Source organism: Branchiostoma belcheri, unplaced genomic scaffold (genome assembly GCF_001625305.1).
Source record: "Branchiostoma belcheri isolate BF01 breed outbred unplaced genomic scaffold, Haploidv18h27 scaffold140, whole genome shotgun sequence".
Lineage (NCBI taxonomy): Eukaryota > Metazoa > Chordata > Leptocardii > Amphioxiformes > Branchiostomatidae > Branchiostoma > Branchiostoma belcheri.
Window position 1 is genome coordinate 124393 of NW_017802825.1, and position 12129 is coordinate 136521.

The 12129-nt window shown below is 40.9% G+C and overlaps 1 protein-coding gene across 1 annotated transcript in view; it reads right to left on the reverse strand.

The window, feature by feature from the left end:
• Nucleotides 1-9289, reverse strand: part of LOC109464754 (zinc finger protein 280D-like) — a 34624-nt gene extending 25335 nt beyond the window's left edge. The window contains exons 1-7 of the mRNA XM_019761828.1: nucleotides 9166-9289; nucleotides 7487-7660; nucleotides 6183-6290; nucleotides 5115-5276; nucleotides 2321-2542; nucleotides 1401-1404; nucleotides 783-1213 (exon numbers count right to left, since the gene is read on the reverse strand). Of these exons, the coding sequence (XP_019617387.1) occupies nucleotides 783-1213; nucleotides 1401-1404; nucleotides 2321-2542; nucleotides 5115-5276; nucleotides 6183-6290; nucleotides 7487-7639 (1080 nt within the window). The 5' untranslated portion in view covers nucleotides 7640-7660; nucleotides 9166-9289. The remainder of the gene's footprint in view (nucleotides 1-782; nucleotides 1214-1400; nucleotides 1405-2320; nucleotides 2543-5114; nucleotides 5277-6182; nucleotides 6291-7486; nucleotides 7661-9165) is intronic.
• Nucleotides 9290-12129: the final 2840 nt, after the last annotated feature.

Sequence of the window (12129 nt, forward strand, 5' to 3'; positions counted from 1 at the left end):
GGGGGGGGGGGATTCTCAAAATTCAGGTAACACACTGGGCTACCGAGGTTTAAAAATAAGTTGCCCCAAGTAAAATTTGGTGCTAAGGACCATTCCCCCCTGAACTATCATGTACCATCCCTTTCCTTGGTGTTGAAAGACAATCCCCTACCCTGAACTATCATGCACCATCCCTTTCCTTGGTGCTGAAAGACAATCCCCTACCATGAACTATCATGTACCATCCCTTTCCTTGGTGCTGAAAGACAACCCCCCACCCTGAACTATCACGTACTATCCCTTTCCTTGGTGCTGAAAGACAATCCCCTACCATGAACTATCATGTACCATCCCTTTCCTTGGTGCTGAAAGACAACCCCCCACCCTGAACTATCATGTACTATCCCTTTCCTTGGTGCTGAAAGACAATCCCCACCCTGAACTATCACATACTATCCCTTTCCTTGGTGCTGAAAGACAATCCCCACCCTGAACTATCACATACTATCCCTTTCCTTGGTGCTGAAAGACAATCCCCACCCTGAACTATCATGTACCATCCCTTTCCTTGGTGCTGAAAGACAATCCCCCATCCTGAACTATCATGTACCATCCCTTTCCTTGGTGCTGAAAAACTGCCCCACCCTGAACTATCATGTACCATCCCTTTCCCAAACATGACTTAAAAAAGAAGTGCACAACTTTTAATCACGTTTTGCGATTGACTTTTGATGGAATTTATAGATAGGAATTATTTGAGATCTGTTTTGTAGGTATCAATTTTACATAAAGGCAACCCTTACCTTGGCAGAAGTCTCTTGAACTGTGTTTTTTTGCGGCTGTGTAGCTTGAACTTGCCCAGGGGTGGCCATTGCAGGGTTAGTCCGTGCCTGCGCAACTTGTCTAATCTGACTTGTGGTGGCCGCTACAGGATTTGGCTGTGCCTGTGTGATTTTTACCGGGTGGGCAGCTGTTGCTGGTTTACTCTGTGAAAGCATTGCTGGTCTTAACGGAGGTCCTTGGTTGATGGTGGCTGTGGAAGTATTTGTTACTGTTATAGGTCGGGTGACCTGGATAGTCTTGCCGGGTGCCTGATTGTTTGTTACCAGCTTGTAGAGGGGTTTGGCTACGTTACTGGTCGCTTGGTTCGCAAAGGTTTTCAGCTGGGAGGAGGCTGATGTTGTCATACTTGGAGTTGTGCTCTGTATGACTTGTACCATTGTGGAGGCAGGAGCTGAAACAAAATAAAAAATATATATATATCTACAATCATGTAACTTTCTTCCTTTTGATTGTTTTACTTACTGCATAATGAATAGCATTAAGCTGAAACAATAATTAAAAAAATATCTACAATCATGTAACTAATCTACAATCTGATGTAGACATTTAACATATAACATCTCTGTCCATAATATCACCAGGGTTCATAATATCACCACCTTGAGAAACAGTGTGCTTAAAGATATTTTTACTGCAACATACTTTTGGTATGCACTCCTTAACACATCAAATGTACATACCTAGGGTATGTTGCAGTAAAAATATCTTTAAGCACACTGTTTGTCAAGGTGGCGATTTTATGGACCCTGGTGATATTATGGACACAGATGTTACCTAGACTAGAAAAAATATTGCGACTGCTAAAAACATTTGTAAGCACAACAAAAAGTGCAATTCTATAGTAGGCATTTAGACTCCTGTCACCATATACATGTATCTGAATGTGTTTGAGTAAAAATCAACATAGCAAACCATATATAATGGTAAACATTATGCATTTGCTTTGCAATTGTTAATTTTCTAGTTTATTTTGTATGGCATTGTCTTTGTTGAATAAAGTTTGAATAAAAGAATTTAAGAAAATTTCTACAATCATGTAACATTCTTCATTTTAATTATTTTACTGACTGCATAATGAATAGCATTGAAACGCATCCAATACAATTTTAGGGTGGCAAACCAAAAAAGGATTCTGTATTAGAAAATATGGAATCAGATATTTACTACTAGCACTGCCATTTCTTAGCAGAATTTTCATACTTAAACTTTAAGTTTAAAGCATTTGAAATAGACTACATGTATGACAGGGATCTCCCCAGAAAATCTGCTCTAGTTATTTTTACTCAAAATCATCCAAATAAAAATAAAATCATACTATATGGCGAGCAGTCCCTCCTAGTCTCTTTTGCTATGTACATAATATTATTGTACATGCAACCCAACACCACAGGCTTCATCACCAGTTACCATGGTGACAGACGTCTGGTCAAGTTCAATGACCTTACTTGTTTCGAACGGAAGAAGAAGAAGAAAGTAAACATATGATAAACAGCTACATACCAGGTGCAGGCTGTGACACCTGTAGAATCTGTGGCACCTGCTGCCGTACGATGGTGACGTTCTGCGGCTGTACAATGTTGGGCACCTGCTGCAGCATGACCGGGCTGGGGCTGACTGTCTGCAGAGTGGGCACACCTGTCACGTTGAGCGGCATGAGATAGTACGACTGTCCGCCAGGCTGGGTGGCTGGCATGAGGTAGGTGGGCTGGGATGTACCCTGCTGGACGATCAACAGTTAGACATTCAGGGGTGAAATGATGAAATACAGGCAGGGTTCTCCCCAAGCAATGAAGCAAGGGTGCTCCCCCTCTCCCCAAAATCCAAGCCTCCTCACCTCACCGGTCCCATAGCAGTCTGTCCTGCCGTCGGGGTAACTAAACTGTCCACAAGAGTTATCCACCCAGTTATCCACCCAAGCACCTCTCCAGAAATGTTCAAATCTAGGTTTTCTTTTACTATCTTTTTTAAAATATGCTGATTTTTCATCAACCGATTATATAGGGAGCACCTCTCCCCGAAGAATTTCTGGGAAGACCCTTGACAGGGCTCAAAATCATATTCAAAATACCTCATTTATGCATACTGTAAATCACTTTATATTCATGGTAGTGAATTTGGCATTCTGATAAAAATGGACATGTCCACAGAACTATATGTATTTACAGTGGTGCACCGCAGAAGAAAGAAAGTCAGCAAAGTGGGGTCATGTGGCGCAGTCGGTAGCGCGTTCGACTCACCAGGTGACATGGGCACATCCAAGAGGTCGCGGGTTCGAACCCTGCCCATGTCACCAATCTTGCGCCCTTGAGAAAGACACTTTACAAGACTTTCCTCACTTCACTCAGGTGTAAATGAGTTCCTGGCTTTGGTTAGGGACGTCCCTCGGATAGGACGTTAAATGGAGGTCCCGTGATTGGGAAGAGCTATACCCCATGTACGTTAAAGAAGTGAACCTACCGCACTTATCAAAAAGAGTAGGGGACCTTCCCGGTGTGAGTGGTTCAAACCTTACAGTCCGGTCTTATGCAGCTTGTACATGTGTGAACATGTACGAAACTGGTGTGTTACGCCTAAAGGCAGTTTACCGGTTATGCAAAACAAACAAACAAACAAACAAAAGTATTTGTTCGTGGTCATAATCTCCAGATGTCTTACTGAGGGACGACTGCGTGTGCAAGATGTTGGTTAGCTTGAGGAATGAATCCCCTGGAATTTATATAATTTGTTTGTGGTCATAATAAATTCACGGTACAGAAGCAACTGTAAAACAAGAAATATAAAGTACCGCAAATATAAAGTGATTCACAGTATCTGCGCGGACACATTTTACTTTAGTAAGCATGTCAGCAGAATGTACTGCACCTGCACGAAACACAGATTTGTCACATCTGAAAGAGGACAGAAAAATCAAGAGAAATCATACAAGCAGAGACGTCACACAGCCGCTGAGAGATGCTGAACCATGTTAAATGCATCAGTGCAATTTTAGGGAAGCAACACAAATAATATTCTGAAGGAGGAAATCATTCTGATATGCATTGATTAGCACATTATTGAGTAACTTTTTTTTTCGTTTGTTAAGAGCTTATACAGAATTTTGATGTGATGGCATTGACTTCTGGTCTGGCCTGGCCATACCATGGCCTGGCATCACGGTGATGGCATGGCGTATAAAGGGTTTCTGCTACTCTATGTACATTGTACCAACCAAAAAATGTATGTACGTACCAAAAAGAATGTATGTTACTGTAACATACATTCTTTTTGGTACGTACATACATTTACAACAGTACAATTAAAGTGGGCACTGTACTTGGCAAAAAAAAAATTGTGGCGTCTGTGTGGTGTAGTGGATAGAGCATCCTACTGTCAAGCAAGGGGACCCAGGTTCAATCCCCAGGGTTGGACCCAGACATGTCCGGACATGCATCCAAACATTGTGCTCTTGGGAAAGGCGCTTTACACGTATTTCCCCCCTCAGTTAGAGGGCACTGCCTTACTACTGCCCTACTGAAATGTCTCCTTTAGGCAGAATAAGATTAAGGGTTAAAGCTTGTACTATAAGAGTGATTTTACTGGAAAAACAACTGTTGTGTATCAAAATGAAATTAAAAAATTCACTGAAGTATGAAGTGTACTTGATAGGACTGTAGAATCAGAGCAGGAATGAAGACATTATATATAACTTGAACTAATATAAGGTCTAGAGGAAATATCTAAACTCTTCCACACCACGACACACAATCTACACTTGCTGGACACTTCTGATTGGTTAAGACACTGGTGATTTGGAGAATCCGATTGGATGCCAAGTTTTCAGTGTGTGTTCCCATGAAAAGCGATCTAGTCACAGCTAGAAAACTTTTTTTGCAATATTAAAGAATTTTGTTCTGCAATTCAGAAATACTTTAGATGCAGAAATACTTAAGTCTAGAACTAAACCCAATGAAATGTCCTATATAAAATTGCATGTTCATAACCATTTTACATGCAATTTGAAAAGTATATGCAAAATAACTAGTACTACATGTAGTAGTAGTAACGTGTACATTTTACTATTTTTAGAGTCAGTATTACATGTAAACACAAAAGCTATTGATATTAATATTATACTGACACCATTTATATAGCTATACCCTGATCTTTTCAGTCTGCAAAATTGCTTGTTTCTTAAGTTTTATTCTACAATTTTGAAACTGTCTCTGCAAGTGCAGTTTGCAGATGGGTATTTCTAGCACCACAACCCATGAATGAAAACATGATAGCTGAAACACCACCTCAGAAATCTTTACCTGTGGCGTTAGGTTGATGAGAATAGGCTGGGTGGTTTGAGATGTGGAGGAATTCTGGGTAACAATTTTCACAGGTCCAGCAGACTTCTGGGTAACAATTTGTGTGGCATGCTGGGAAATCTGCCCCACAGCCTTCTGGGATACTGTGCTAACAGGTTGTGCCTAGGAGACAGGAAAATTCAATGTTTTAGAGTGACTTTTAGTATGCCTTTCTTTTAACATGATTGTTCATGTAGTATTAAAGTTATATGCACATGTGTATCAACAGTTCTACTGCACTTTGGTCCTAAAAGGAAAAAAACCTTATGATAAAAAAAATTCAAAATAAAGCTTCCTTATATTATTTCTGTTAACTAACATTTTTTCAGTCATACTCATGTTCAAGTCATAAACCATAGAAATATTTCCACATGTATATACATTGTAAGGGCAGGTGGTCACTTTACATGTTTTTGTTTTTTTTGTCAATTTGACAATTAAAAAAAAAATCTACCAAACCACCAGGGAGTTTACATTGGCCAGGTGGTCATTGCATACAGGTGGTCTTGTACAGATTTGAATGTACTGGGCAAATGAGCTCATGATCAAAATTAGTGTTCAATTATGATAATGTCAATCATATGCATCTAGTACACATACAAAAATGATAGCAATCTGTTAACCCTTTGAGAGCTCACCTTCCATTCTAGTCTCAAACAAATACTAAGGCTCTGCTGTTCCAATACTAGGCCCGAGTCAAAACAACTTGTTTTTTTTTAATTTATGATGAACCAAAAGCTATATACCATTAAAACATTATGTCCATGACATATCCAGTACATGTATACATGGGATATTTTTTTTTTAAATATTGCTGTAGGACTTGGAAAACTGTACTTAGGGCAGCAGGAGGCCCATATTCGAACTTGCCCTTAGTTTGGCAAACACCTACCTACCGGTACATACTAAATATCATATGTAAATCAATCAGTACAAATTCTTGAGTTTTTGCTGACTACAAACACACAAACACACACAGAGACAGGCAAACACAAACACACAAACAGCATTACCCTATACCCTACTGACCTGAGTTGGCTGTTGGATGATGGTAGAGTTGGCCATCTGTTGCACAGCAGGGCTTGGGGTGAGTGGAGGGGGTGGTGGAAGAACATTCGGCTGCTGAGTGATAGTTGTCTGGAGAAGGAGAGAAAGAAAAAGTTGTACAATCCAGCTTAACAAAGTAAAACTTGCATAAGGCCACACCAATTTAATTTCTTGGTTAACAGATTTTTCTAGAAAAATAATGGAGCAGCAGGGCGAGAAAAAAAATAAAATAAAAACAGGCCTAGGCACATCTTATCATGGCCCAAAATGGCACGATAGGAGCCATTAAAACCAACACACCAGGCTGGTTCAAAATTTGAACAATGAATTTTGAACTTTTAATGATACCATTGCATTGAAATATGGAATAACTGTAACAACTAGGAAGAAAAGGACTGTTTTCAACTGTTCAGGGCAAAATATGAGCATTTTGCAGTTGATTCTGAATTTTTATTTTTATAAATGCAAATCAGAAAAAAAAATGAAATGGGCGAATCCGTTAACCAAGAAATTAAATTGGTGAGGCCTAAAGACACATTTAATGTCAATTTCGGAAAACCAATTTTATAATGTTTTATCACTCAGGTGACAAATGATGCTGATGTCAGTTCATGGTGCTAGGAAAAGTCAATCAGATCGAAAATGTTTGTCCCTTGCAGGGGTCCACACAAAAAAGGCTAGTGGACAGTTTTTTTTGTAGGGTCGGTCAGGAAACAGGAAAGAGAAGAAACAGAAAAACAGGAATTTGTTTTTGCTCTATTTCTTCTTCCTCTTCTAAGACTTCTGTTCTAAACAAATAAGGTCAACAACCAGGACCAACATTTGTTACCATGGTAACTAGTGTTGGGTTACATCATGTTGCACTTTTATAGCAGGAAGGATTTAGACTTCTGTCACCATATAATATTATGAATGTGTTTGAGTAAGAATTAACAGACACCAGTGCACCCAAATATTTTCGTAGGTTTAGGTATTCGTATGTGATGATGTGTTATGCCGAATGGCGGTTATACCAGTTATACAGATAGTAAATACAGATATGTATAGATGTTGAATGTATATATTAGTAGTATCCAGCATACATGTATTCTTTGTAACTAAGGGTCAATAAGATAATAAAATCATCAGTTTTTGCTGACATTCTACTTATATGGTGCACCCAAAAAGTTTTTTGTGCACCCAATTTTTTGCACCTATTCCCAAAAATGAATTTTGAGCCCTGATTTGCTTTGCAAATGTTACGTTTGTAGTTTCTTTCTAGGCCTGAGAACCATGCCCATCCACACCTGTTGTACAGCTGGTCTGAGTGGAGGTGGTTGTGGGGTTATAGACTGTGGTTCAGGTGCTGCAGCTGCAGGTTTAGCAGGTGGCGGCTCCGGTTCAGCTGGCATCTGCCACGGGTCCAACTCCTCATCCTCACACTCCATACACAGGTCCATGGTGACCACCTGTCACTGTGTCTGCAAAATAATTACATTAAAAAATACTGTACATATAAATCATGATTGTTTGCAGTACTTTAAATTTATATTTGTTACAACTTAAATTATTTTTGTGTACAAACAAATCATATGCCAAATTTTTCTTCTGCACTTGCCGCCACCGCGAACATATAGTTTCGCAAAAATGTCAATTTTTCCTAGAAGATGCGAAATTTTGCTACAAATAAACCATTACATAAAAGTGATTTAGTCATTTACATTACACTCCTACAAGTTTCGACAAATTATCAGAGCACAAATTTTCTTTTGTTGTTACACAATATTTTTATTTCAAGCAAAACTACTTCCACCAGCTGCCCTATATGTGCACCCTATATGTGGATGTCATAACCCTTGCATAACCAGGCTTTGTCCAGTAGGAGTTTTTAATTTTTAAATAAAATTTTAGGGCGGCAAAACAAAAATATTCTGGGGGAGGAAGTCTGTCTGCTAATATTTTGACATTTACTCTCATTTCTTAGCACATTTCCGTTATCGTTTCATACTTAAAGTGTGTGAAATAAAACAAGCCACATCTTTATTTTTGTGGTATCACCCAGAAATAACTTGAAATGGCCTGGCCACCTTCAATACAAAACCAACAACCAATTTTCTGTCAACTAAATTGCATTTTTGCCTTACAGATAGTGCTAAGCATATGGGATAAAATTGGTTTAACTATAGGAATGACCAGAAAATTTGACTTTGAAAATCCAGTTTTGCCGCCGCTTTTTGACACTGGGCTACTAGTACTAAAGTACTACGCGGGCCTACGCGAGATTCGTGAACCAGGCCTCATTCCCAAAAGAACCGCGGTAGATTTTGGCATGCGGCCCGTCTACCGTCTTTAGGCTTGCCCTCTAGCCTGGGTACCATCCTGGTTGGTTTAGGGCCGTAGCGACCGCGGGAGCGGACGTACTTAGTACTAGAGTAGTAACCAGGACGGTACCCCGGCTACTTGCCCGCGTCACTGCACAAAACGTAATTTACCGCCTGCCAGCCCGCTACGGAATAACAAACAGGTCGCACAACATTTGATTGACGTATCGCAAGGCCCGCTGCATTGTATTTGCGTATGCAAATGAGCTACGGCGTGCATGCACACGATCACCCCTGAGTGCGATCACCCTTCTTCTGAAACAGTGACAGGAGTGTCATCACTTAAAATGAGAAAACATGACCGAAAGCAAATTATAATCGATTCATTTGTTCACTGAGATACTTCAAACAACAAAAGTTCACCCTGTGGTTGGCAAAACCTTCGATCTTACGTAAATTTGAAAAATTAGTGCGCTGTCAGGCAGCAGAATCAGAGCCGAGTACAAAACCAAGATGGCCGCCAACCTGACAAAGACCACCCAAAAGTTGGGCACAAAGAAATGTATTTGTAACCCCATTAAACACTCAAGAGGCGCCCCAAACTAATAATTTGGATTAAGCTACTTACGAGAAATACAATTATGTTGAGAATATGACATACATACCTCAAAAATTCCTCAAAATTGGCAAAAATCTGCACGACGTGTGAGACTTCCGAAGCTGATAACACTCACACAAAATGGCCGACTTGTGGGCGGAGCTAATGGCGATACTCGTTTCCCATTGGACAGTGGTAGCGCTACAGCGGGGCCACGTGACACTATCATGCAAATGAGCTGTGCTCCCGAAAGTGCGTGCATCCTGGTCAAATTTTTATAGATGATTGTGTAACAGTTATAACTTTACTGCTCCGTGGATTTTTGAAAGTTTACTGCTAAATTGATACGTGTAAACTGCTCCATGACATTTCTGTGTGGTTTAGAAAGGGGTCGGCATTTAATGCTTATATTGACCCTCACAGTTACATGAGGGGATGGTCAACGTGGTCATCTATGCTTTTTTATTGCATTGCCAAGGAGGTTCTATCTCTATAACCGCTTTTTCTCTACACGGATCTAGCGGAGGCCATTTTTTTTCGGCAAGGTGCTATCTGACACTCCGTAGTGCCACCGGCGGCCGGGCAAAAACGTTCCGTCGGAAACTCAGGGACACTCCACCCAGTGCGCTAGGCTAGTGCGTGGGTCGGGCACCCTACCAGAACTACTGTCAGAGAGGTTGATACAACCAAGGAGGTAAGAAAATAGATGATCCTCCTCGAGACAACAGACAAACCAGCCGAGGTTCTTTCGGAACTGTGGCGGCCTGACTCACTCCTACTCCGCCACCTCATGAGAGTTATCGAGGTCAAGTGACAGCCAATCAGGGCGGTGCTCGCACATGACGCGCGCGCTGGCACAGAACTAGCTGAACCGGCCCGGTGTGCGGGGCATTAGCGGTGCGGTGACAGCAGTGTAGTCGGCCCGCCATGTTTGACAACCAACACGATTACTTCCAGACCTCGCCTCGATGTAGATCTCCTGGGTCTGTGTCAGGGGTGACCACAGACGCTCTCTTAAACGATGTCACATAATGTATGAGTATGTGCTCGCGAGATACCGAGTGTTGAAGCTACATAATAATTATAGACCTCGGCACTCTACCCACTAGTCCATTTGCTACTAAAATAAAATGGCATGAAAATACTAGGAATGGGACATTGTCGACCTGTCACCATGTCGTCAACCAGAGGACTGGAGGACATGCAGGAAAACAAGTTGGCCATGCCCTTCTCTGACCGGCTATTGGGTGTTTGCGCTCACGTGTCCATGACGTAATTATATTGTCCGCCATGCTGGATCATTAAACTTGACGTTTTTTTTTTATTATGGTGGTAAGTTTGATTAGTTACAATGCTTAACACGGAATTCAATACCACCGCATTATCATAATTCATGTACATATATGAAATATGAAATATATAAATACCCGTATGGATGAACAAATCCAATCAATCAAAATGCTAGTTGCGTTATCCACGCCAAGTGCAGCGGTAATGTTCCCGGAGGCGCCACAATGTAAATTCTAAAGGCATTAATACATGTATACTATCATTGACATCATGCTGGTGAAGCCAATGATTCCTGTTGGCTTGACCTGTGGTCTTTAGTACTTTCAAACAAACGCCCCTGCAGTTGCCAGAAAAGCTGCTAGAGGCCGGTCCTACTAAGGCTTACATCACTTCTTCCCGAGCACAAGAGCTCAGCCCATCGTGAACCTAAGGTTCCGCTGCAGTGCCATAACAAGTCGCCGGGGGGCCAATATCTAACCAGTTCGAGCTTTCATTAACACCTACCCATCGACAAAATATTACGATAATTCATTTAAGCCTTCTCGAGTCATGCTATTAAAGTTTTTTTACAAACACAGCCATTATCTCGACCTCTCGGCAAAAGTTTAAATTATATTAGCCGCGAGGAAGGGGGAAAATCTAACCAATTCGAGGTCTTCTCAAAACCCGCCTACAAAATATCAGGACAATTGACATTTATATAAAACGTTAACACACTCAGTTATCCTGTCCAAGCCTTACCAAGGCAGCCTATGGCCAACTATAATTAGTATTTCATACATATGGCTGTAACTTTTGATAGCTTGGTCGCATCACAACTTAACTTCACACAGTTCTAGTAGTACTTGAAACACATTGAATAAAGGTTATTTTGTTTTTACTACTTCTGAATTTTTGGGTTAAAAATCAACATTTTGGTTAAAAAAAAGCTGTTTACTTCATGGCTTTACGCCCAAGCGGTAACAACACCTTTCATCATGATATTTTGCAAGTAGAAAGCCAACCCCCTATTTATTATTTTTGTCCGAGGCTATTTTGTTTTAAATGACAGTTACATTGTTTTTTTGGGCCAAAAACGACAGAAACGGCTATTTTTCTGTCATTTTTTGTTAAATAATCGCCACAGTTAAAAAATTTCGACTTATATGCAAAATAGCCTCGGACAATTTTGATAAAAAAATGATAATACGTAAACATGGATTACTCTAAAGATGAATTATGTTGTTTTCAGCTGGGCGTAAAGCCGTTTAAGTCATACTCCGTGAATAAAATGCGTAACAACGCGGGTTTACAGGGGAAACATACAAATGACCGCCGGTAACCCCGAATTCGAACACACGTTCTATTCGAATGACGTCATATCGAACATGGTGGAACATGATTCGGGTTCGAAACATGTTTGTGGCAATCGTGCAGACACACGGCGGAACTCGAACATGAATATCAGCCTAGGCCGCCTTAACCCAACCGAGCTCCAGTATCAATACAGATAGACGTGGACACACACGTACACACAAACACACATACGTACACACATACACACACACCTTGCACACACACATAAGAATTCTTTAGCATCGTTTCTAGAGGCTGCATGTTTTCAAACGCTGCGCTTTGGGGATTGAATTACCCTTCACACGGATTTCACCTCTGACCCGGAACCTGTATTTGATAAGCCGCTGCCCCCCCACCAGCAGCATTAGAGGCTGAGCGCTGGGCTGTCCTGTGTTTAATTTTTCCT